The sequence below is a fragment of the Pongo abelii genome, chromosome X (genome assembly GCF_028885655.2).
Source record: "Pongo abelii isolate AG06213 chromosome X, NHGRI_mPonAbe1-v2.0_pri, whole genome shotgun sequence".
Taxonomy (NCBI): domain Eukaryota; kingdom Metazoa; phylum Chordata; class Mammalia; order Primates; family Hominidae; genus Pongo; species Pongo abelii.
Window position 1 is genome coordinate 73,234,013 of NC_072008.2, and position 25,721 is coordinate 73,259,733.

The following is a 25,721-nucleotide window of genomic DNA, read 5'->3' on the forward strand; positions in this document are numbered from 1 at the left end:
TCTAAAGACAGAGGACGTCTGTGTATTCTGTGAGGCGATTTATACACACATCTCCATTAATGCACATTATCCCTGTCCTGCAGCTTTGTCTATCAGAATAACCAACATCAAGGTAATCAAAGCCGATTCTCAGGGGAAGGTGGGCAGATTCAAAGATATGGTGCTGGAAAAGAAGATAACCCTCTACACCCACACGCATATGTTACTGTTACTGTGATTTTCTTCCAAGCCAACACCATCTGCCTATCAAATCCATGCTGTAACCACCTATCCTTCCCCACACGCCCACCCAGGGCCCTTTGTTCAACCTCAGCTCTGACAAAACACGCAAAAAAGGGGTTCTCCCTATCTGTTGCAATTCCAACAACTAAGAAATCCTAGATAGGGCAGTTGCAGTGGCTCATACCTGTAATCCCAGCACTTTGGGAAGCCAAGGCAGGAGGATCACTTGAGCCCAGGAGTTCAAGACTAGCCTGAGCAATATAATGAGACCCCCATCTCTACAAAAAACAACAAACAAACAAACAAAATGAAAGATATCCTAGAGAAAACATTATACTTTGAATTGCCATAAGGCAGTCTCATTGCATCTTTAACCTACTCTCTTAATTTAGGTACAAGCAAATCACCAGCTCATAAGGGGGAAGGAAGTCTCTTTACAGTATATTACATAATATTCATGGGATAAGACAGCCTGGAAAGGGAAGAATATGTATTAAGAACCAAGGCAGTAGACCAGGTCCCATTATTGACAAGAACACTGTCTCTCTTAATCCTTAGATGAGCCACTTAACTGTTCTGTCTCAATTTATCTCCTGTAAAAGAGGGTCTTATTAATTCATTCAAATAAAATACTTAGAGACAACTGAGCGCCAGGCGTTATGTTAGGCACGTTGACCAGAACTAAAGATTGTTCCCTTTCTCAGTGCCAGTGGAACCACAATGATATAACATCAGACCCAAGAGCACTATAAGTAACAATGCTAATCTTTCTCAAATGGTTGTTACTGAAAAGGAGAAGAGGATCAGGCACACCAATACCTTACTGGTGAGTGTGGCTGCTGTTATATGCCATCCCATAAGGCTTTCTGATCAGTCCCTACTTTACTGTCATTGGAATATGGGCAGGGCTGTGTGACTGTGAGAAATATGCACTCATATTCCTTTTCGCTTCTCTTTGTGAAGTGTATTCTTGAATTTTCAAGACATAAGCCATATCTAAACACCAACTAAGTTATTAATTACTACAATTTAAGTTTGTTTATGGCACAAGCATTGTCATAAGTTTTTTTTTATTTTATTATTATTATACTTTAGGTTTTAGGGTACATGTGCACAATGTGCAGGTTAGTTACATATGTATACATGTGCCATGCTGGTGCACTGCACCCACTAACTCGTCATCTAGCATTAGGTATATCTCCCAATGCTATCCCTCCCCCCTCCCCCCCACCCCACAACAGTCCCCAGAGTGTGATGATCCCCTTCCTGTGTCCATGTGTTCTCATTCTTCAATTCCCACCTATGAGTGAGAATATGCGGTGTTTGGTTTTTTGTTCTTGCGATAGTTTACTGAGAATGATGATTTCCAATTTCATCCATGTCCCTACAAAGGACATGAACTCATCATTTTTTATGGCTGCATAGTATTCCATGGTGTATATGTGCCACATTTTCTTAATCCAGTCTATCATTGTTGGACATTTGGGTTGGTTCCAAGTCTTTGCTATTGTGAATAATGCTGCAATAAACATACGTGTGCATGTGTCTTTATAGCAGCATGATTTATAGTCCTTTGGGTACATACCCAATAATGGGATGGCTGGGTCAAATGGAATTTCTAGTTCTAGATCCCTGAGGAATCGCCACACTGACTTCCACAAGGGTTGAACTAGTTTACAGTCTTTTAAATATATACTTAAACAGTAGAGACTAACATTTATTAAGAGTATATTACTTTCAAATATGTTATTTCATGTATACATTCCATAACCAAGGTTGGTGTTACTGTCTCCATTTATAATTGAGGAAATTGAAACTTTAAGAAGTTCATAGCTTGTTCAAATGCCACCCAGATAGTAAATAGGGAATTCAAACCCAGATCTATGTGCCTCCCAAGCCAATGGTCATTCTAGCAACTAAATGCCATTGTGCTAAGCCTTCCCATTACCATTACTTGCCGATGAGCTCAATTTCCTAGATAGAGAATATGCTGAAACCTAAGCTCAGTAACCTAACTTCAACCAAGACTATGTCTTTAACCACTTTAGTCCCAAATGTTCTTTAGGTGCATAAGATTAAAAAAAGAAGAAGACTTAATTAAAGCCCTGCAGTCCAAAAGTTAGCATTTCCCCTTCCAAACTAGTTTCTACTGCTCTCAAAAGGACAGAGTTAAAGATGGAAGACATCTACAAGGCAACAATCTAATTCCATTCTTTCTCTAGCCACATCTGTCTTGGCTGATTTAGGTGGCTAGGAAGCAGAGGAGTTGACTCCATGACCTCTCAAGACTCTTTCTAATACTGTAATTCTGATACTCTTTGCCCTACTTACACATGGGAACCTGTGATTATTCTCTATAGCTAGATTTTGGAGGCCAGATTGCTCCATTTTCGAAAAGGTACCATGAATAACATGAGACAGAAACTTATAACTGCCATACTTTTAAAATCTGTATTAAATCATACTAAAATAATCATCCTGAAATAACAAGATCATACCAATCAATCAGAAGGAATTAAGAGTCAGGGAAGCAGAGAGTTGCTCCTATTCATAACATTTCTTCTCTTTAGACCTCAGTGAAATATTATCTGACCAGTTGGAGAAAGCTTGACTGGGCAATGTGCCCTGTGGTGACTTCTGTGGTTCCTGTCCTGTAGCCTTCACTACTTGGTGTATTACATCATTATTAACTATAAAGGGAACTGCTGTCTGGCCCCTTTAATAAAGAACTTCCCAACTCTGTCAAAGAGAGAAAAAGGTCCCTGTTAGCTTATGACAAATAACATATCAAAAACCATGGGTTTCTCTGCCAGTGGAGCTTCAGACTGCTTATATATTACCCAATTGTATAATACGCTTTAGGTCTTAATATACCAGTTCAAGGCTGGGTGTGGTGGCCTATGCCTGTAATCCCAACACTTTGGGAGGCCACAGCGGGTGGATCACCTGAGGCCAGGAGTTTGAAATCAGCCTGGCGAACATGGTGAAACCCCATCTCTACTAAAAATACAAAAATTAGCCAGGTGTAATGGCGAATACCTGTAGTCCTAGCTACTCGGGAGGCTGAGGCAGGAGTATTGCTCGAACCCAGGAGGTGGAGGTTGCAATGAGCCGAGATCACGCCACTGCACTCCAGCCTGGGTGACAAAGCAAGACTCCGTCTCAAAAAAAAAAAAATTATATATATATAGATGGCTCACTGAAACCTCTGCCTCCTGGGCTCAAGCCATCCTCCCACCTCAGCCTCCTGAGTAGTGGGATTACAGGCGACCACCATGCTTGGCTAATTTTTGTATTTTTTGTACAGGCAGGATTTCACCATGTTGGCCTAGCTGGTATCAAACTACTGAACTCAAGCAATCTGCCCCACCTGGGCCTCCCAAAGTGCTGGTATTATATATATACCAGTTCAAAGTTCAAAATCAACAAACACATACAAATTATTCAAGGGCTTTGTGAAAAATCCCATCGACTATCTATAATGGGAAAGAGGAAAACGGAGTTTGTGACCAAATACACAAAGACAGACAGTCAAAAAGGATGAACTGTTTCTGCACTAGTGAACCAATGTGTTTCTGAATGCCCACTGGGAAAAGCAAAACTCCTGTATGAGAGTTTCTTAAGATCAGAACTGAGACTGTGTCAGGCCCCGGGGTAGGCAATAGGAATACATCTCTGATGATGAACACTTTGGCCATTCAAACAGGAAAACACCTCATAGCACAACCTGCATTCCAAGCTTTCATTATGTATGCGGGAATAGGTCATTTCCAAAACCACTTCCCTGCATACCTCTCTACACAAACTCAGCAGAAGCTGGACACAAACAAGAAGGTCCAAGGAACACTTAAGGAACTCAATGCCCTGTCCCACCCAACAACAGCCAATTAATGTTGCACAGCCTGTTTTAGTCTCAGGGCTATTCTGTGTCTATTGCAATGACTCAATTCTGCCATTTTATTGCAAAAGCAGTCACAGACAATATATAAACAAATAGGTGTGGCTATGTGCCAATAAAACGTTATTTATGAAAACAGATATTATTTACGAAAAGAGGAGGTGGACAGGATTTGGCCATGAGCCACAGCATGCTGGCTCCTGCTTTACTACAAATAGATCTCCTTGAGAAATCAAGTTACTATTCCTTTTTATTTTTATTTATTTATGTATTTATTTATTGTGAGATGGAGACTTACTCTGTCATGAAGGCTGCAATGCAGTGGGGCGATCTCAGCTCACTGCAACTTCCACCTCTGGGATTCAAGCAACTCTGCCTCAGCCTCCCAAATAGCTGGGATTACAGGCGCATGCCACCACACCCAGCTAATTTTTGTATTTTTAGTAGAGACAGAGTTTTGCCATGTAGCCCAGGCTTGTCTGGAACTCCTGACCTCAGGTGATCCACCCATTCCGCCTCCCAAAGTGCTGAGATTATAGGCATGAGCTACCACACCCAGCCTCAAGTGACTATTCCTTATCCCCTCTCTCTTCTGCCCAGGACTTCTGGAAAGGAGCAAAAAGCAAAGGTGCAAGGCTAAGAAGTTTCCCTCCATCAGTTATTCTCAAAAGCAGAAGCTACAAAAGACTTCAAAGTAAAAGATACCTGTGGGTATCCAATCTACTTATTTCTACTTATCACCATTAAAAAACAAAAATCTTTGCTGGTTTAATGGAGAGACCAGAGCTGCCTTCTCTAGTGTGCCAACAGGATGACACATGTTTTCTATTAAACATCACATTATTAACTCCTGCCATTAGAAACATTAAAGGCACAGTTGACCAGCAGCTTTCAGAACAACTGGAAGCCACTGGGTGGAAGGGCGGGAAAACACACTTTGGGAAAGCCAGTTCTAAAGGGGGCTGCTGACTTCTTAGAGGTAAGACTGCTACTAAAAAAGGAAACCCTCCCTGAAGAGAAGAACTGCCAAGCAACCGCCTCCTTGCCCAGTGGCCAATTCAATGAATGCTTCAATCAGCCAGATCTTGCTGGACTTGTTAGACCTGACAAAACAACGGCAATAGCTTTGGTAATAATGTCAGACAGGGGCTTGTACAAAATTGCCTGCTGCAATGGAAATCTCTATAATGAGCTCTGCTGAAAACACATGCCAATTATGCCCATATTGCCAGAGGAGCAGAAGCTGATTAAAGGCATATGGGTAAGAAGGAGGCAAAAGAACTGGTCCTAAATATACTACCATAGCATACCTATATTTATGAGCCCCTCTGAATGTCAGAGGCTGCCTAACACATGGCATAAGAAGATCCAAAAGACTTGAAATCACAGTTTGAAGGTGAATCATTAGAGCAGGGATGGCTGGCTAGGAAGGCAATTTTAAAAACAAAGCACAATAACACAAGGTCTCTACGAGGGCTTCCTCAGGTCCTAGAGGGAAAAGGAGATAGTGGCAGACACAGGCAACCCCAAGGAGGATACATGACAGGGTTTACAGGGACTGAGCTGTGTGCACAGATGGTATTAGGAGGAGAGGCTCAAGGAGCAGGAGAGGGCTGAGCGCAAAGCCAGGCCAGCTGGGACAGACATCAGGGAGAATCAGGTAACTACAATGGCAAGACACCATACAGGAAGGCCCAGAGATGCAGACTTCCCAAACCCACCCTGCAAGGCGTAACCATTGACCTCCTTCTATAATACGTCATAATATAGTAAAAAATTGTCCACCTCTAGGAGCCAGAAGATCTGGGTTTGAATCCCAACTTGCCACACACTAGTGGAACAATTTTGAGCAAATAACTTCTCTGAATTTCAATTTCCTCATCTGTAAAACAAGGGACCATTATCTGCCCTTGGTGACTTCACCTGTCTGAGAGCACTAATAATGCCCTGCCTGATTAGTTCAAAGGGTTGTTGTAAAGATCAAATCGAGATCATAGGTGAAACTGTTGTTGAACTGAAAAATACTAAGAAGGAAATTATACTGTGATTATTTTTACGAAGTATTATGTGTGGTATCACTACAAACACACAACTCTGTTTAAGGATGAAACTGGTTCCAAGCAAGATAGAAGCCCCAGCTTTCCCTCACTTCTTCTTTTTTTTAAATTTTTTGTTGTTGTTTGTTTGTTTGTTTTTTTGAGATGGAGTTTTTCTCTGTCACCCAGGCTGGAGTGCAGTGGTGTGATCTCGGCTCACTGCAACCTCCGCCTCCCAGGTTCAAGCAATTCTCCTGCCTCAGCCTCCGAAGTAGCTGGGATTACAGGTGCCTGCCACCATGCCCAGCTAATTTTTTTTTTTGTATTTTTAGTAGAGACAGGGGTTTCACCATGTTGGCCAGGCTGGTCTCGAACTCCACACCTCAAGTGATCTGCCCGCCTCGGCCTCCCAAAGTGCTGGGATTATGAGCATGAGCCACTGCACCTGGCCTTTCTCGCCTCTGCTACTCTGCTAGTGTGGCCATCCAATTCCTGGCTAAGTTGTTACCCAATTAGCACACTGGCACCCCTCACTTCCCCATTTAGTACCATTACAGAACAATCATCTCCAAAGTCAACATTCACAGGTAACTTGGGCTAAATGATGTCTGCACCATCCATGAAACTTCTAGAATAAAAAAGCAAGTGGTCTATAAAATACCATCCTACTTTTCTTCTTTCTTAACTCCTTAACAATTTTTTTTTTTTTTGAGACAGGGTCTGGCTCTGTCGCCCAGGCTGGAGTGCAGTGGTGTGATCACAGCTCACTGCAACCTCTGCCTCCTGGGCTCAAGCCATCCTCTCACTTCAGCCTCCTGAATAGTTGGGATTACAGGTGAGTGCCACCATACTTGGCTAAATTTTGTATTTTTTGTACAGGCAGGATTTCACCATGTTGGCCAGGCTGGTCTCGAACTACTGAGCTCCAGCAATCTGCCCCACCTGGGCCTCCCAAAGTGCTGGTATTATGGACGTGAGCCACCATGCCCCACCACTACTTTACAATTTTTAAGTTTTTTTCCACCTAAAGACGTAATGAAAAATGCCCAAGGTTACTCCCTCCTTTATCATCAATATGCATCTTCCCCAATTTTTTTTAACCACCTCACTGGCTTCAGGCAATTCTCCTTTAAAGATATCTACCTTGGTCTGGACTGTCTTCCTCAGCAGCCTTCACAAAATAGCACATAGAAATTCTTACCACAAGCTCAGGTGTCTCAGCCCTGTCAGCTACCCACTTCTCTAATGCTGTTCTCCAGCTTTAAAACCTTTTCTAATGGCCACTTCCTATGGGTATGTGTACAGACGGCTACTTCTGTTTATCTACAGAAGGCCCCAGATGTCTTCTTGACACTTCTACTTTCTGAACTATGTATTCTTCTGTACAGCACTTATATTCTCTTTCATCACTAAAGGGAATAAAAACAATGGGGAACCGTGGAAAGAATACACAGAAAATCTAAGTCTTGGCTCAACTACTGACTAGCTATGCAATCTTAGGGAAGTACTTAGGTTCTCTAAATCTTAGTTTCCTCATCTATAAATTGGAGGTAATTTAACACATTTCTTCCCTGTTTAGTTATAGAATGTATGTATGTTAAAGTGCCTGGTATACTGTAAAGAGCTTTGCAAATGGCAGTTTGTACCTACATCTACCTATATATCCACATCCTAAAACCCAACTCAATTTGTATTAGAGTTGCTTCTTCCTCATTCATAAATGGATTCTCTAGATTTCACATATTTGGGGGAAAGATCTATTATAGAAGGTCTGTCTCTTGATCTTCTATTTTTATCAAGCTCCTACTAGGCAAAGGCTAACCAGAAAAACTCCAGAAGTAACTTCAGACTCCCTGAACCTTCCCCTACTTCATTCCTGCAGGTCTGTAAAATGCTTGGCTGCCTTCAGGCTGACACTGAACATGCATTCTTGGCAAGAGGCATTGAAGAAAAAACAACTCTTTTCTTTCTTTCACAAGCTGAAAGTGATTCTCAACAGAAAAAAAAAAAAAAATCACAGTCTCAGCAAAGAGAGGTTCCTGAAGGGTAGAAACTGTTTTCATGAAGCACAGTAGGACCGATTATTGGTTTCAGTACTGATTTTGTGACTAACTGGCTCTGTGACCTTGGGCAAGGAACACCCCTCATAGGCTTCGGTTTCCTCATCTGAAATATGAAGGCATTAAATGAAATGTTCAAAAGGTCCCTCGAACTCTGAGTCCAATTCCAGCAAGATACTGCCGATTAGTCAAAAGAAAAGGAAATTGTTAAATACAAATAGCATCTGCTCTTCACAAAGCAAAAGCAAACAAAATCCCAAGAAGCCCCAGCTTTCCCTCCCCTTCTACTCTGCTTTCATTGTTATCTAATCCCTGGCTGAGTTGTTACCCAATTAGCACACTGGTACCCCTAGCTTTCCCATTTAATGCCATTACAGAACAATCATCCCCATAATCCCTCAAACACTGGGCATGGATTCTAGAAGACAAACCTCTCCACATCAACCAAACAGGGAAAAAAAATCAATATTTCCCATGTTTTAGAGCAAAAGAAATTCAGCATAGTGATGATGGTGGCAGAGGCATTTTCTTTACAATGCTCCAGGTTTGTTTTTTGTTTTTTTTCTGCACTCAACAAAAGTTGTAAGGGGCAGCTATAAAACACCTCAATGCCTTATTACCCACCCTCCTCCTCCCACCTAATGAATTCAGGATGGATGAATTCAAGATTACTCTCCAGCTGTCAATTGCCACATACATAATATATATTTTTCCCAATCACAGAGAAAAGCTTTTCCACAACAGCCTGGCTCTGGAAAGAGTTGGAAGTTGAAGTGTGGCCCTCCTGCTTCTCGGAAGTTCTTAATGAAAACCTTTTGTAAAGAACTGCCTTGGAGTTCCTCATATGGCACTATAATGCTGGACTTACTGCTCACCACTTGTGAAAAATTCCAAGCTGCCTTAGGATAAAAATAATATGGGGAAAGACTTTGTCACTCGTTAGTAATGCCACAGGTTTCCCAATATATACTACTCACTACATGAAAAGCAGCTGTGTTTGCCCTAAGAGGTCAACAGATGAGCAAAGAGGGGAGACTTTGGGAACTGCTCAACCAGCTGGTGTAGGCTCTTGGGGCAGAAAACAAAGAGGACAGGTGTCACACCACCAAGATGTATTGCCATTATTCTATGACAAAGGAAACAGAACACAACCAGACCCTAATTAAACTGAGCTAGATTGCTCAACAGGGAAATCACCTGATCCTAGCCCTAATGGGGAGGAAATACTGAAAAGAAACCTTCCACTAATGCAATTTTTGCTGCCATCTGGGTCATTTCAAACAAAAGCACCCCTAGCCCCAATAAAGAACATCAAGACAGTTGAAATGCAAGCTACCTGCTTGCAGAAAGAGCCTTGGACCCAGCACTTTTGGAGGCTGAGGTGGAGGATCACTTGAGCCCAGGAGTTTGAGAGCACCCTGGGCAACAACACAACAAAATCCCATCGCTACAAAAAATTTAAAAATTAGCCAGGCATGGTGGCACGTGCCTGTGGTCCCCAGCTACTTGGGAGGCTGAGGTGGGAGTATCACTTGGGGTTGGGATTCAAGGTTGCAATGAGGAAAGACAGACAGAAAGATAGAGGGAGAGAAAGAAAAAAGAGAAAGAAAAAGAAGGAAAGAAGGAAGGAAGAAAGGAAGGAAGGGAAGGAGGGAGGGAGGGAGGAAAGAAAGAAGGGAGGGAAGAAAGAAAGAAAAAGAAAAGAAAGAGAGAGAAAGAAAGAAGAAAGAAAGGAAGGAAGGAAGGAGGGAGGAAAGAAAAAGAAAGGGAAAGGGAAGAAAGAAAGAAAGAAAGAAAGAGAGGGAGGGAAAGAAAGAAAGGAAGGAAGAAAGAGAAGAGAAAGAAAGAGGAAAGGAAAAGAGAAAAGAAAAGAAAAAAGAAAAGACCTTGGAAAGGGAAACCAGGAAATCTGATTCTGGTCACAATTCCGACTCTAGCTCTAGGTCTCTGGAGAAGTAATTCTCTGTCTTGACTTTCTTTTCCCTACATATAAACCCAGTGGAGTAGATGTGTAGCTTTCTTTTTTTTTTTTCTTTTTTTGAGACAGAGTCTCACTGTGTCGCCCAGGTTGGAGTGTAATGGCTCGATCTCGGCTCACTGCAAGCTCCGCCTCCTGGGTTCACTCCATTCTCCTGCCTCAGCCTCCTGAGTAGCTGGGACTACAGGCGCCCGCCACCGCGCCCGGCTAATAATTTTGTAATTTCAGTAGAGACAGGGTTTTGCCGTGTTAGCCAGGATGGTCTTGATCTCCTAACCTCGTGATCTGCCCGCCTCAGCCTCCCAAAGTGCTGGGATTACAGGCATGAGCACCGCGCCCGGCCATAGATGTGTAGCTTTCTAAACAACCTTCCAGGTCTGATGTTCTATAAGATAGAGCTAAAGGAAGATGTAGGTATATAAGAAAAGCGCCTGTCACCTGTTTCTCCAAACACAGTGTTTTTTTTTTTTCAAACAGCTCTGAGATACGACTCACACACCATAAAATGGCTCACAGACTTGTACAACCATCACTGCAATCCAATCTTAAAAAATGTTCATGACCCCAAAGAGAAACCCTTTACCCATTAGCAGTCCCAATACATTCCAACCCTCCAGCTTAGCAATCGCTACCCTGATACTCTCTCTAATAGATCTGCTTATCTGGACATTTCATATGAAAGGGATCATGAACAATAGGTAGTCATTTATAACACTTTTGTCACTTATCCTAAGGTTTTCAAAGTTCATACTTATTACCATGTATCAGTACTTCATTACTTTTTATTGCCAAATACTATTCCATTGTATGACTATACTACCTTTTATTTATCCATTTTTCAGTTGATGGACATTAAGAGGTTGTTTCCACTTTTTGGCCATTATAAATAATTCTACTATGGGCCAGTCACGGTGGCTCATGCCTGTAATTCCAGCACTTTCAGAGGCCAAGGTGGGCTGATCACCTGAGGTCAGGAGTTCGACACCAGTCTGGGCAACATGGTGAAACCCCATTTCTACTGAAAATACAAAAATTAGCTGGGCGTGGTGGTGGACACCTATAATCTGAGCTACTCGGGAGGCTGAGGCAGAAGAATCGTTTGAACCCGGGAGGCAGAGGTTGCAGTGAGCCAAGATCGTGCCACTGCACTCCAGCCTGGGCAACAGAGCGAGACTCCATCTCAAAATAAATAAATAAATAAATAAATAAAAATAAAAATAAAAATAAATCACACACTGAATTTCCTCTTCATACTCTTCTCACAATTGTAATTATTTAAGAGGGTAATTTGATATTTAACATATGTTCCAAAAGGGCAGAGCCTATAGTATTCTTATTCACTACTGTATCCCCAGTTTCCAGGACAGTACCTGACACATAGTAGGTGCTTAGTAAAACCTTCTTGAATTAAACTGAATTGTCTTTACATTGCCCAAGGTTTAGCACTTGATACAAGCCCGGTAAAGGATCATGAGGGCCTTCCACCCCACTAAAAAATAAAATCAGCTCAAGATTTCCAGGGTACTCCCATGGAAAAGTGTGTAACTTTCCAGATCCTCATAGGCTTTTAGGAAATTTCTGTAGTAACTGATTAGAGAAACAGATGCCAGATTAAACAAAAGGTTTTGGCTATGCTTAAAAAAAAATAAGGCTATAAAAATGAGGCTGAAAGGTAAAGTTCCTTCATCACTCTAGAGTCTGATTGGAAAACTTTTTATAACAGGCAAGTCAAGCTAAAATCTTCCCTACCCCACCCTGGCACCATCCTCTACCCCCAAATAAGAATAGTTTCTTATAAATGGACACACTGAAAGGTTGGCTTGGTTCACTTTTCAACCCTAGTTCCCACAGCACCCACAGTCCAGCTACTCTGGAATCTGGTCTTCTGAGGACCTCCAAAGAATATGGCAATATATCACCTCTGTCAAATTCCATTTAACATTGTTTCACATCTGTTAATACTAACAGCAGTACCAAATGACATACCCATTATATTGATCTGAGTTACTCTGGAGAAGACGTAAAATAACTGCATGTGCTCAGAGGCGCTGATTAAATATCACTGGGATAATGACAAGATACCTGCTGAGCGGGAATGCATATTATATCACCAACTCCTCCCGCACACCATGGCACTACACCCATCCCAAAGGGATTAAAAGCTTTGGGGTCCCTCAGTATAGAGCTATTCAGAACAGAACTGAAGGGAATGAGGTGTAGACCTACCAAGAAGCATTCAATGAGAGGATAGTCAAGTAGGTCAGCAAGTCATTTACTCATGCTGGACATACTACTTGGATTTTCCCTTTGCCTATTCTCCCAGAGTGAAGATGAATTGGCTCCTGAAGTTTATGATAGAATCAATTCACATTGTTTGACTATTTGACTAGCATGGTGGTAGCCAGAAAACAAAATAATAAAACCAGAAGGAACCATAAATATTATTGACCAAGCCTCTAATTTTATAAAATGGGAAAACTGAGACCGACAAAACTGAGACCGACAAAACTGAGACCGACATATGTAAAGTCATATAGCTAGCTAGTGGCAGAATTGGAATCAACCCATCCTTCCAGGAAAGCAACCACTCACCAGATAGGTGCCCCGGCTGCCAAAGTGAAAGCTGCAAAGGTACCCCAAAAGGTGACCTTAATGCAAACATCTAAAATCTAACTTTAAAAGCAAAGAATGTAAGAAAGTGACCTTTTTAAAAAAATTGAGTTATTAAAACTATAGAATTATATTATTTCTACTTTATCAATTTTATGTACATTTAGAGTACCAAATGCATCTTTTGGATTTGTTTTTTTTTTTTGGTTTTTTTTTTTTTTTTTGAGATAGGCTTGAGCCAAAGCACCTGGACTGGATTCTGTAGCCCAGGTTGGAGTGCAGTGGAGTGATCTCTGCTTACTGTAACCTCTCTGCCTCCAGGGCTCAAGCAATCCTCCCACCTCAGCCCCCTGAGTAGCTGGGACTACAGGCACACACAACCATGCCCAGCTAATTTTTCATATTTTTTGTAGAGACAAAGTTTCGCCATGTTACACAAGCTGGTCTCAAACTCCTAGACTGAAACAACTCACCCATCTCGGCTTCCAAAAGTGCTGGGATTACAGGCGTGAGCCACCAAGCCCAACCCTGGATTATTTTAAAACATAAGTTTTCAGCTGGGCACAGTGTCTCACAGTGCCTGTAATCCCAGCACTTTGGGAGGCTGAGGTGGGTGGATCACTTGAGGTCAGGAGTTCGAGACCAGCCTGGCCAACATGGTGAAACCCCGTCTCTACTAAAAATACAAATATTAGCTGGGCGTGGCAGCGCATGCCTGTAATTCCAGCTACTTGGGAGGCTGAGGCACCAGAATCGCTTGAACCCAGGAGGTGGAGGTTGCGGTGAGCCGAGATGGCGCCACTGCACTCCAGCCTGGGTGACTGAGTAAGACTCTGTCTCAACAACAACAAAAAAAACATGAGTTTTCATTAGTCCAAGAGAGCCTATGTATGTGTGGTTGTGCACGTATATGTGGGTTTAGTGATATATTTTTTTTCGACATCTGTTTTATATATATATATAAACATACACAGAGGCTGGGCGTGATGGCTCACGCCTATAATGCCATCACTTTGGGAGGCTGAGGCGGAAAAATCATTCGAGCCCAGGAGTTCAAGACCAACCTGAGCAACATGGCAGGACCCTATCTCTCCAAAAAAAAAAAAAAATTAGTTAGCTAAGATTGGTAGTGTGTGCTTGTAGTCCCAGCTACTCAGGAGGCTGAGTCCAGAATATCCTTTGAGCCCAGGAGTTCGAAGTTGCAGTGAGCCATGATGGTGCCACTGTACTTAAAAGTATGTCACTCTGGATGACAGAATGAGACTCTGACTCTTAAAACCAAAAACATACTTATAAAGCACATTATCCTTGGTTTGGTAAAGGGTATTTAGAAATTCTCTTTTAGGCCAGGCACAGCGGCTCACGCCTGTAATCACAGCACTTTGGGAGGCTGAGGCAGGCAGATCACTTGAGGTCAAGAGTTCGAGACCAGCCTGGACAGCATGGTGAAACCCCATCTCTACTAAAAAAAAAAAAAAAAAAAAAAATTACAAAACTTAGCATGGGCATGGTGGCATGCACCTGTAGTCCCAGCTACTTGAGAGGCTGAGGCATGAGAGTCACTTGAACCCCGGAGGCGGAGGTTGCAGTGAGCCGAGATCGCGCCACTGCACTCCAGCCTGGGCAACACAGTGAACTCTGTCTCAAAAAAAAAAAAAAAAATTCTATTTTAATTTTTTGTTAAATTAAATACCGTCATTTACACTAAAATAATGTGAAATTTTATGTAAGCATAAAATAAGGTCCTGTAATTGGGTTAGTCATTCCTTTCTCAAATCATGAAACTACAATATGCCATGCAAAACATAGTAAGTCATAGAATGTTAGAGCTCAAAGTGGTTTTATAAACCTCCCACCCCAGCCCCATCTTTGTAAGGCCACAGACCCTGGGGTCCCAGTGAAATCGCTTATCAAGGTCACAGATCCCACTAGTAACAGAACCAGCACCTTACTCAAGTATCTAGATGCCACGTCTAGGGTTTTGTCCCATTATACCATCATTTCGCCTCTGCTCATTTGCAAAGAGTATCCATTGTTGCTTCCCCAGGAAAGCCCCTATCTGAAGACCGTCATCCTCCATTTTCCTAGCCCATTAGAGTCCAAGAGTCGGACTTGTAGAGCTATATCATCTAGCTCAGGGGTTGCAACCTGATTGAATCTGGCCTATGAAAATGTTTTATTTAGCTAGCACAATTTAAAAAAAAAAATAAGAATGTAGGCTGGGCGTGGTAGCTCACGCCTGTAATCCCAGCATTTTGGGAGGCTGAGGCTGGTGGATCACTTGAGGCCAGGAGCTCGAGACCAGCCTGGCCAACATGGTGAAACCCTGTCTCTACTAAAAATACAAAAATTAGCTGGGCATGGTGGCGTGTACCTGTAATCCAGCTCCTCTGGAGCCCAAACCTCCCTTTCTGTTGCCTATACCCCAGATGACTCAAATTATTTGCTGTCCCCTTTATATTCTGTGTCACTCCCGCTACATGAACTGCCCTGTCCTGAACAGTGTCATGCAGTAGGATAAGCAGGGCCTTTAGAGTCAGGTCTAGGTTCTAATTCAGACTCTTGCCCTTACTAGTTGAGAAAGTTACTTAACTCATCTGAACTTCAGTTTCCTCATCTAAAAAATGGGAATAATAATCCTTATCTCAAAAATCTGTTACAAGATGTAATGCCTGGCACATGGGAACAGCTAAACAAGTGATAGTGTTATTAATTCTACCCAACTCTGATGGTGCTTCCTCCTTGGCTTCTCCCTTGTGCTCCCACTGGGAAATCAGCTTTCCCTCTCATGTCATATATCATCAGGTCCACCTGTTCCCACTTTTATGGCTCTCATCTGTATCTACTACCTTATATGACACTCATTTCTACCCACGTCTTGTCTCTCCCACCAACCTAAGAACCTCTTGAAAGCAGTATCTATCTGTGACTCACTCTGTATGCCTGACAGCTCCAAGAACAATGGCTTGAACACGGTACGTGTCCAAGTATGTATTGAATGAATAGTATGCATTCGCTAACTATATATAACGCTTATTAGATGTGTCATGCTGCTTTGTGATACGAGCAGGGGCCACATCACTTGTTCTGAATAACGCTTAGCCTCAGTGCTTAGCAAATATTCAAACAACATTGGGGACTGAAGCTGCCAACATAAAAATAAAGGACAAACAGAAAAGTTGGCAATATAGTCACCTTTCAGAGGGATGGTATTTTTATTTTCCATTAGTTTAAGTTATAATCACCTTGCACTTCAACAATTATGAAGAGATCACATTTAAGCAAGAGGAGTTCCAACTACTTCTGCTTATGCATTTCCCTTCAGAAACCTACAGAAAATGACACAGTCACCAACAGATACATTAAGAATCTGAAGATGTATTATCAACAACTTTGCTTAGCCATTTCCATTTACAGATCATTTTCATAATCCATTAATTCCTCTGAGCCTCACAACAATCTTGGGAGGTGGGTATAATTACCCCAATTTTACAGACGAAGTAAAAGTGATTTGGGGCTAGGCACGGTGGCTCATGCCTGTAATTCTTGCACTTTGGGAGGCCGAGGGGGGCGGATTGCCTGAGCTCAGGAGTTCAAGACCAGCCTGGGCAACAAGACAAAACCCCGTCTCTACTAAAAAAATACAAAATTTAGCTGGGCGTGGTGGTAGGCGCCTGTAATCCCAGCTACTCAGGAGGCTGAGGCACGAGAATTGCTTAAACCCGGGAGGCGGAGGTTACAGTGAGCTGAGATCATGCCACTCCACTCCAGCTCGGGCAACAGAGCAAGACTCTGTCTCCAAAAAAAAGTGATTTGGCTGGGTGTGGTGACTCACGCCTATAATCCCAACACTTTGAGAGGCCGTGGTGGGAGGCTTCCTTGAGCCCAGGAATTCCAGATCAGCCTGGGCGAGATCAGTGAGACCCAGTTTCTAAAAAAAATTAAAAATTGGCCAGGCATGGTGGCGTGTACTTGTAGTCCAGCTACTGGGGAGACTGAGGTGGGAGGATCACTTGAGCCCAGGAATTAGAGGTGACAGTGAGCTATGATTGTGCCACGTACTCTAGCCTGGGCAACAAAGCAAGACCCTGTCTCTAAAACAAGAAAAATGAAAAGTGATTTGTGGGACCAAGTGCAGTGGCTCATGCCTGTAATCCCAGCACTTTGGGAGGCCAAAGTGGGTGGATCACCTGAGGCGATGAGTTCGATACCAGCCTGGCCAATATGGTAAAACCCATCTCTACTAAAAATACAAAAACTAGCCAGATCTGGTGGTGTGTGCCTGTAGTCCCAGCTACTTGGGAGGCTAAGACACGAGGATCACTTGAACCCAAGGGGCGATGGCTGCAGTGAACCGCGATCATGCCACTGCACTCTAGCCTGGGTGACAAAGCAAGACTCTGTCTCAGGAAAAAAAAAAAAAGTGATTTGTGTTAGATCCCAAGATGGAGAAGCCAAGAACATAATCCTCGTCTTCTAACTCTGATTCCAGTGTTCCTTTTTCCTTTTTCCTCAACACAGAGCAAGAACATAACTTTGTTTTGCTTCCACCCTACCTACTTTCAGAAAGTCGCTCCGCTGGCACAGTGTGAGGAAGGAGAGTGGGAGTATAAACATCACTGTGGTCAAGACAGTAGGAAACATCCTACCTTTGCCTCTAGCTAATCAGACTTTTAGAATCCATGCAAGTGAATGGAAAGAAATGGAGAACGGGTTAGCTGCTGGGTTTTATTTTCTACCTGTCCTATTTTTGGCTTTCTGTGTATACTCAGAAACAGAAAACTACCACAAATTTCAAGGAGTCCCTGATCTAGAATATCTCTTGGATCTTCTGCTCCTATGCAAAATTTTAGATCTGCTTAACTGTTGACTCTTACCACTTTGAGTCTTAGAAAAGAAGAGGCCGGGCACGGTGGCTCATCCCTGCAATCCCAGCACTTTGGGAGGCCAAGGTGGGTGGATTACCTGAGGTCAGGAGTTCAAGACCATCCTGGCTAACGTGGTGAAACCCCGTCTCTACCAAAAATTAAAAAATTAGCCGGGCGCAGTGGCACATGCCTATAGTCCTAGCTACTGGGGAGGATAAGGCAGGAGGATCGCTTGAACCCAGGAGATCCAGGCTGCAGAGAGCTGAGATCATGCCACTGCACTCCAGCCTGGGCGACAAAGTGAGACTTCATCTCAAAAACAAAAATCGAAAAAAAAAAAAAAGAAAGAAAAGGAAAGAATAAAAACCTTTACTTGCCCCTAGCTTATGAAACTTTTGCCCTTCCACCATGTTTTATTGAACTGCTTTTTTTCTTGTAAATCTTAATCTTTCTGATACGCCTTAGCTGGTGATTTTTAGCACGCTTTTAGTTACCATCCACTTCACAAAGCCATTCCGTTCCTAGGGCTTATGATGAGATTCATTTTACTGTGGATACAGCACCAAGCAGTTTACTGTAATATGTAAACAAAACAAAACAAAGCTGAAACATTCCTCCTTTTCCTTTCCGTGAACTCTCACCTTTCTACTTATGTAGCACAACCTGCATATCCTTAACCTCTTAAGGATCAGCATTTCAGATACTACTAGGAGTTTACTCTTGGTCAGGCCACAATAAGACAAACCATTAAAAGATCAAACACAATCAAATGACCTGCAGGAACTTCGACAGCGTACATATTCTGACCAAAAGTGGGCAGAGAGCATGTGAAGGAAAAGCACAGACTCCACAGGGCAAATCAGAAGGGCTGCACAAGAAATACCAGCTGGCAGCAGTTACCAACACACTACCGCTTTCTTTTCTTTTTTTGAGATGGAGTTTCACTCTTGTTGCCCAGGCTGTAGTGCAATGGCACGGTCTCGGCTCACTGCAACCTCCATGTCCTGGGTTCAAGTGATTCTCCTGCCTCAGCCTCCTGAGTAGCTGGAATTACAGGTGCCTGCCACCATACCCAGCTAATTTTTTTTTTTTTTTTGTATTTTTAGTAGAGACAGGGTTTCACCATGTTAGCCAGGCTGGTCTCGAACTCCTGATCTCAAGTGATCCACCTGCCTCGGCTTCCCAAAGTGCTGGGATTACAGGCGTGAGCCATCTCGCCCGGCCTCGCACTACCACTTTCAAATCTTTCTTTCTCTCTGCTCTTGGTTGACTGCATCCGCCTAAGAAGGTTGCCACACTGGTCCTAGACCCTGTATTTGGTGATAAATTCACTCAAAACAAAGTTATAACCATATAGGACATACTTGCCAATGACTCTGACTTTATTTTTCACAATCATCTTTCAGCCAAGAGAAAAAATTATCACTCCACCCAATCATTACCCTCCATTCTTCTGTGTATATGCTTGGGCATAAAGGGTTGGCTTGCCTGCACTCTCATTGGGGATGTTTATTATTCTTTCTTTTACTCCAAGCCTCCTACCAACCAGCAGAAAGAAAACCTCCACACACAATGGGGGAAGGAGAGAGCTTCCCACAGCTGAGTCAGCTGTGAGCACTGGAAAAGCCAAGGTAGGTGAAGTTCCTTCAGCCCAGCAGCCCCCAACCCTACCCCTATTTTACTCCCTGGGGGCTGGGCCCCTTGCGGCAGGGAGTAAGTAGGCAGCTCTTTGTTCCACACTCAAGCAGAATTCAGTGGCATGTGAAGCCATCTAATAATCCTGAACTTAGACTGACCTTGACCTAAACCATAGCTCAGTGTGATAAAGAAAATAATTCACTGGGGCAAAGGTGTTTTCCTTAAAAAATAACTTGCCATGGCGAATTTTTTACTGCCCCCCACACTTACCTGTAGCAACAAGAGACCAGGACAAAATTATTATTCAAGCTGCTGACCTTAATCTTACCCAATTGTTTAGGAGGTGCTGGGGCAGTTCCTTGGTCAGCTTGGATGTCACTTTGCCCCAGACAGGGGTGCTGAATATGTCTAACAGTACAGCAGATTGTCCCTTAAGAACAATCATCTGCCAAGTAAGGGTAATTGCTGAGCAAGAGGGTCCCTGGCACAGCTACAGATCATGTCTTATAAGGTCAAAAACACTAAAGGGAAAGGCCCAAAGTGCTGGTTGTATCCACCACTTTCCACTTCTACTATCTCCACTCCCCAAGTGTGGGAAACCCATTTGCCTCAGAGATCTGGGCTGGGAGTCACCCTGCAATCTCCCTTCCCCTGGTGGTGTGGAAAGGCTTAAAGGCCAGACACACCAGCTCAGAGAAACAGCTCATCGAAGCCTTGCACTTACTTCTCATAGCGCTGATAAGCGCGTTGCCGTCTTTGATTACGTCTTTGATGAATTTGTTGGTCCTCTCCAGTTCCTGCTCATAACACTTGAGCCTCTCGCGGAAATCGGGGCTGTCCAGGTAGCAGTCGCTGAACTCCAGCGGGGGATGACCCATGGTTCTGACGGCCGGGAGTAGGGGGAAAGGGGGAAGACACAAAGACCGAGAGCATCAATGGCACAGTAGAGGAAGTAGAGGGGACGGACTGAGCGCGCGACCCGCTTAAGGAAGCTCATAGCCTCCGTCCCTTTGGAGGACAGGTACCTGTTTCAATGAGACTCCTGGGGAGCGCCGGCTGGTCCGGACAGAGAACAGGCGCACCGGCGATGGCTTCAGGGCCAGGGAGAGCTAACTATCGCAGTCGGATCCCCGCAGGGTGCTGCCTAGCAAGCAGCATGCCCCTTAGGCATCGCCTTCCCAGATAAGCAGCAAAAACCGCAGCCCAACTTGCCTCCGGAGACTGGCCGGATCCTTCCTGAGCAATTGCAAACGTGACACTTGGGCCCGCCCAGGGTGTAGGCGAGGTTAGAGCTGGAGCTGGGAACAGCCTCTCTACAGGCTCCTAGCTCCCGAGCGAGCGGAAGACTTCCTTCGCCGAACTCCGCGGGCAACCCGGATTGCACTGTCCCCTCCCCTTTCTTAAAGCCAACGCCTGCGCCCCGCCCCAGCGAAGCCCGAGGACCAAACCGGAGCGCTCTGGCTCCTTCCTCAACTGTTTTCCTTGTACCTTAGAGTTTCCTGACCAGGGCCCGCTGGCTGCTAAGACTTCTTCCTGGTGCAAGGGAGCGGGCCGGCCGGCCGTCCTATTAGGCGCCGGAAGGGTTAAGCCAGGGCGGCAATGAAACGTAGCCTCGCTCCATAGACACTGCAGCGGGAAGAGGAGGGCGAGAGCGCGACGCACAATAGCCGCGGTGGCCCAGCGCTTCCCTACGGAAACTGGGGAGCAGTCAGCGCCCTAGGACTCCAGCTGGAAAGCGTGGCGGCCTGGGAGATGTAGTCTTTCCGTTTGCACTCCCCAAGACTCCTCCCTGCAGTCTCCCCACCACCCCGCCTGGGAGGCTGCTCTCCCAGAACGGCATTCCCAGCCTGCCGCAGGCTCCTGAGCAGGAACCGGCCCCAAGGGGCAGGTGCGCGGTGCTGGACTCTGCGTGGGAAGTTTCTGAAACTAGAGCAAGAACCCGCAAGACTAGATTGCAGGAAGCCATCTCTCACTTCCCATGATTCGGCTCGGTTGTGTATTCTTTTGCCTTCCCCTCTTTCCAGCCTCCTTCGGACCTACCAACTTCTTTTCCTCTTTCTTTTCCCATGTCTCCTGCTCTAAGCGCTCTAATTCCCGTGGGCCTTCGACCTGAAGGGTTGACTCCTGCTCTAGGGTCTCTGTGAAGCTCAGTGCCCCCTGCCAAAGAAAGGGAGGCCATCATTCAGAGTTAATATTTTCCTGAATAGGACCTCAGAGCATGGCTTTTGTGGCAGACGCCAATAATTAATGCATATGATTTTCCATGTGTAAGTGGAAAGTCTAAGAAGAGGATGTTATAAATTGTCTTGCAGCTTACCTTGAAGGCAACTATCTTGAGACTAAGGGTACGTAGAGGCTCGAAAAACTAAAAAATAGTTTGTGCGTGGGCAAAGAGATCCCTTTAATTCTGCAGAAGTGTTTACATTAGATTGCCCTGTGAAGAAAGCCAGAACGGAAGGGGGTTGTAAATAGAATAATAGTGGCTAACCCACCTGAATTAGGGTCCTGTTGCTGCTGTGACAAATTACCACAAACTTGGTGGCCTAAATCAGCATAAAGTTATAATCTACAGCTCCAGACGGCAGAAATCAGAAATGGGCCTCACTGGGATCAAATCAAGATGTTAGAAGGGTTGTGTTCATTTTCAGATACTCTAGGGGTAGAATCTGGTTCCTTACCTTTTCTGGCTCAAGCTGCTCACATCCTTTGGCTCATAGCTCCCTTCCTCCGTCTTTAAAGCTAGCACTGGCCAGTCAAGTCTTTCTCATGCTACATCACTGTGATTCTCATGCCTCCCCTTAAGGACCCTTATGATTACACTGGGTTCACAGGATAATCTCCCCCATCACATCGTCCTTAATCACATCTGCAAATTTCATTTTGCCACATAAGATAATGTAGCCACAGATTTCAGGGATCAGGACATGGACATCTGTGAAGAAGGAAGCATTATTCTACCCACCACACAACCTATCGCCCATCTCACTAATCTTCAAAACAACCCTATGAGGTTGGTTTTATTATTATACCCATTTAAAGATGGAGAAGCTGGGTCAAAGAGAGTTTAAGTGACTTGCCCAAGGACAAACAGCTAGTTAAGTGGCAGCACTTGAACTTGAGCCCAGCCTGGCTGGCTCTAGAGGTAGTGCTCTTGACCACTACACTATATAGCAGAATGGCAATGAGAAAACGCCCTCTGAAAATAAATAAATAGCCACATCTCGGGGAAAGTTTTGTTTCTTACTCTTTTTATCTTTAAGGTTAATTTATGGGAAAATGTCCAAAATGAGCTTTAAATGCACCATGGGTTGAAAAATGCAGGTACTAAGGGAAGGTACCCATTCAATGGGTATATGGTCTTTCACACTAGTAAGTTTCCTTTTAGCATTCATTCACTCATTTAACAAGCATTTTTTGAACACCTGCTATATACTTTTATTTATAGAGCCTATACATATATTTTCATCACTATAAAAATTGCCATTGACATTTTTTAAAATTTTATTTATTTATGTATTTTTTTGTTTGAGAAAAGGTCTCACCCTGTTGCCCAGGCTAAAGTGCAATCAATAGCTCAATCACGGCTCCGTGCAGCCTCGACCTCCCTGGGCTCAGGTGATCCTCCCACCTCAGCCTCCTCCTGAGTAGCTGGGACTACAGGCACATGCCACCACACCTGGCTAATTTTTGTATTTTTTTGTAGAGACGGGGTTTCACCATGTTGGCCAGGCTAGTCTCAAACTCCTGGGCTAGAGGGATCCACCCACTGCAGCCCCCACCAAAGTGCAGGGATTACAGGTGTGAGCCACCGCACCCAGCTGCTATTGACATTATTGATGTTAGAGTCAATCATACTCATCTGAGTTCCTATACTCAAAGTGTTTTACAGTCATCTGTGTTATCCTTTATCTAGACAATGAAACTAAAGCACAGAAATAACAAATTCCCTAGACCAAATACCGAAGAAGAAACAGGGTTAAAATTAGAACTCACACAGGGCATGGTGGCTCACGCTTGTAAACCCAGCACTTTGGGAGGTCAAGGCAGGCAGATCACCTGAGGTCAGGAGTTCAAGACCAGCCTGGCCAACATGGCGAAACCCCATCTCTATTAAAAATAAAAAATTAGCCGGGTGTAGTGGTGTGTGCCTGTAATCTCAGCTACTCAGGAGCCTGAGGCAGGAGAATCGCTTGAACCCAGAATGCAGAGGTTGCAGTGAGCCAAGATTGGGCCACTGCACTGCAGCCTGGGTGACAGAGCAAGACTCCATCTCAAAAAAAAAAAAAAAACAAAAAACCAATTCCTCAGATAATACTTGCATTCATCAAGCACTATCTTAATTGCTTTGCACAATTTCTCCCTGACCCTCACAGCTAACCAACCCTATGTGACTGAGAGTCTTTAAAATTTTGTTCACATAACCCCTAAAAGAATTTTGGGAGCCATGTACTCCTTCGTTTTTAAGTTGATATCTTTTTTTTTTTTTTTTTTTTTGCGACAGAGTCTCACTCTGTCACCCAGGCTAGAGTGTGGTGGCACGATCTCCACTCACTGCAACCTCCGCCTTCCAGGTTCAAGGAATTCTCCTGCCTCAGCCTCCCAAGTAGCTGGGATTCCAGGCACATGTCACCATGCCCGCTTTATTTATTTATTTATTTTTAGTAGAGATTGGGTTTCACCATGTTGGTCAGGCTGGCCTTGAACTCCTGACCTTGAGCAAGGCACCCACCTCAACCTCCCAAAGTGCTGGAATTACAGGTGTGAGCCACCACCCCTGGCCTAACATCTAAATTTTTTCATTATGCTTAAATAGTTGCAAAAAGTTTAATTTCTAACATACTAGAAATATTGATATTTTAAAATAAAACTGTTATATCACTCTTTTAAAAGTATTCAATCTGACATCCATGATCAAACCCACAAAGCAAAACAAAGTGTAAACACATCTTGAATCTTCAAAAAATTTACATTGTTCATTTTTTCTTCTTCAAATCAATTATCTATACGTTTTCCCCACAGAAATTTTATCCCTTTTTTCTTTTTTTTTTTTTTTAAACAGTCTTACTCTGTCACCCAGGCTGGAGTGCAGTAGTACAATCTTAAGTGCACTGCAGCCTCGAACTCCGGAGCTCAAACGATTCTCCCATCTCAGACTCCCAAGTGGTTAAGAGTATATGCCTGAGCCATCATGCCTGGCTAATGTTTTTTGTTGTTGTTGTTGTTGTTGTTTTGTTTTGTTTTGTAGGGACAGGGTCTCATCATGTTGTCCAGGCTGGTCTCAAATTCCTGACTTCAAGCAACCATCCTGCCTCGACCCCACAAAGCCCTGGGGTTATAGACATGAGCCACCATACCTGGCCAACCATCATACTTCCATATTTAAAGTCTATTGATCACCATGTTGAATTTCCCTGCAACAAAAATATGCTCACAAACATAATTTTGTTTTTAAACCGGGTCTCACTCTGTCACACAGGCTGGAGTACAATGGTGCAATCACAGTTCACTGCAGCCTCAAATTCCCAGGCTCACACAATCCTCCCACTTCAGTCCCAAGTAGCTGGGACTACAGGCACATGCCACCATGCCCTACTAATTTTTTAATTTTTAATAGAGACAGGGCCTCCCTATGTTGCCCAGGCTGGTCTCTGACTCCTGAGCCCAGGAAGCCAAGGCAATTCTCCTGCCTTGGCTTCCCAAAGTGCTGGAATTACAGGCATGAGCCACCATGCACAGCCCGTAAATAGAAAGTTAATTCTTTTTATATCCTTGTGACCATAAGGCTTCATGGATTAAAAAGCTTCTGTGATTATTAAGCATACACAATAGAGTAAAATAATATGAACACATTGTAATTATTATTAAATATAAAATTTTATTGGGGCTGGGCATAGTGGCTCACATCTATAATCCCAGCACTTTGGAAGGCCAATGCCAGCAGATCACTTGAGGCCAGGAGTTCGAGACGAGCCTGGCCAACATGACGAAACCCTGTCTCTACGAAAATACAAAAAAAAAATAAAATAAAATAGCCAGGCATGGTGGAGTGAACCTGTAATGCTAGTTACTCAGGAGGCTGAAGCAGGAGAATCGCTTGAACCCGGGAGGCGGAAGTTGCAGTGCGCCGAGATCACACCATTGCACTCCAGCCAACAGAGTGAGACTCTCTCTCAAAAAAAAAAAATTTATTGGAACTGCATCTCTTAGTAAGATGGATAAGAAAGGGGTAGGTTTCAGAGCATTGAGTTAAAGAAGATACCTGAACACCAATATTTTAAATTCTTTCTATGTTTAGCCCCAAGGGTTTTATACCTTGGGCCAAAGCACCATAGTAAGATTCTTGATGTTTAAAAGGTATGCTTTCCCTTTGAGATATTGAGCAAGGGAGGTAGGAAAGGAAAACTGGAGGTG

At 43.7% G+C, this 25,721-nt stretch overlaps 1 protein-coding gene across 6 annotated transcripts in view; it reads right to left on the minus strand.

Moving 5' to 3' along the window:
- The window catches only part of OPHN1 (oligophrenin 1), a 392,357-nt gene extending 371,290 nt beyond the window's left edge, over nt 1-21,067 (minus strand). For 4 of the 6 annotated variants that reach the window (XM_063721071.1, XM_063721072.1, XM_063721070.1 and 1 more), the window contains exons 1-2: nt 20,336-21,067; nt 20,035-20,192 (exon numbers count right to left, since the gene is read on the minus strand). In XM_063721071.1, coding sequence (XP_063577141.1) covers nt 20,035-20,188 — 154 coding nt within the window. In that variant the 5' untranslated portion in view covers nt 20,189-20,192; nt 20,336-21,067. Of the gene's footprint in view, nt 1-20,034; nt 20,193-20,335 lie in introns of those variants that run through there. The other 2 variants (XM_024240815.3, XM_054544674.2) reach the window with 2 other exon arrangements.
- Nucleotides 21,068-25,721: the final 4,654 nt, after the last annotated feature.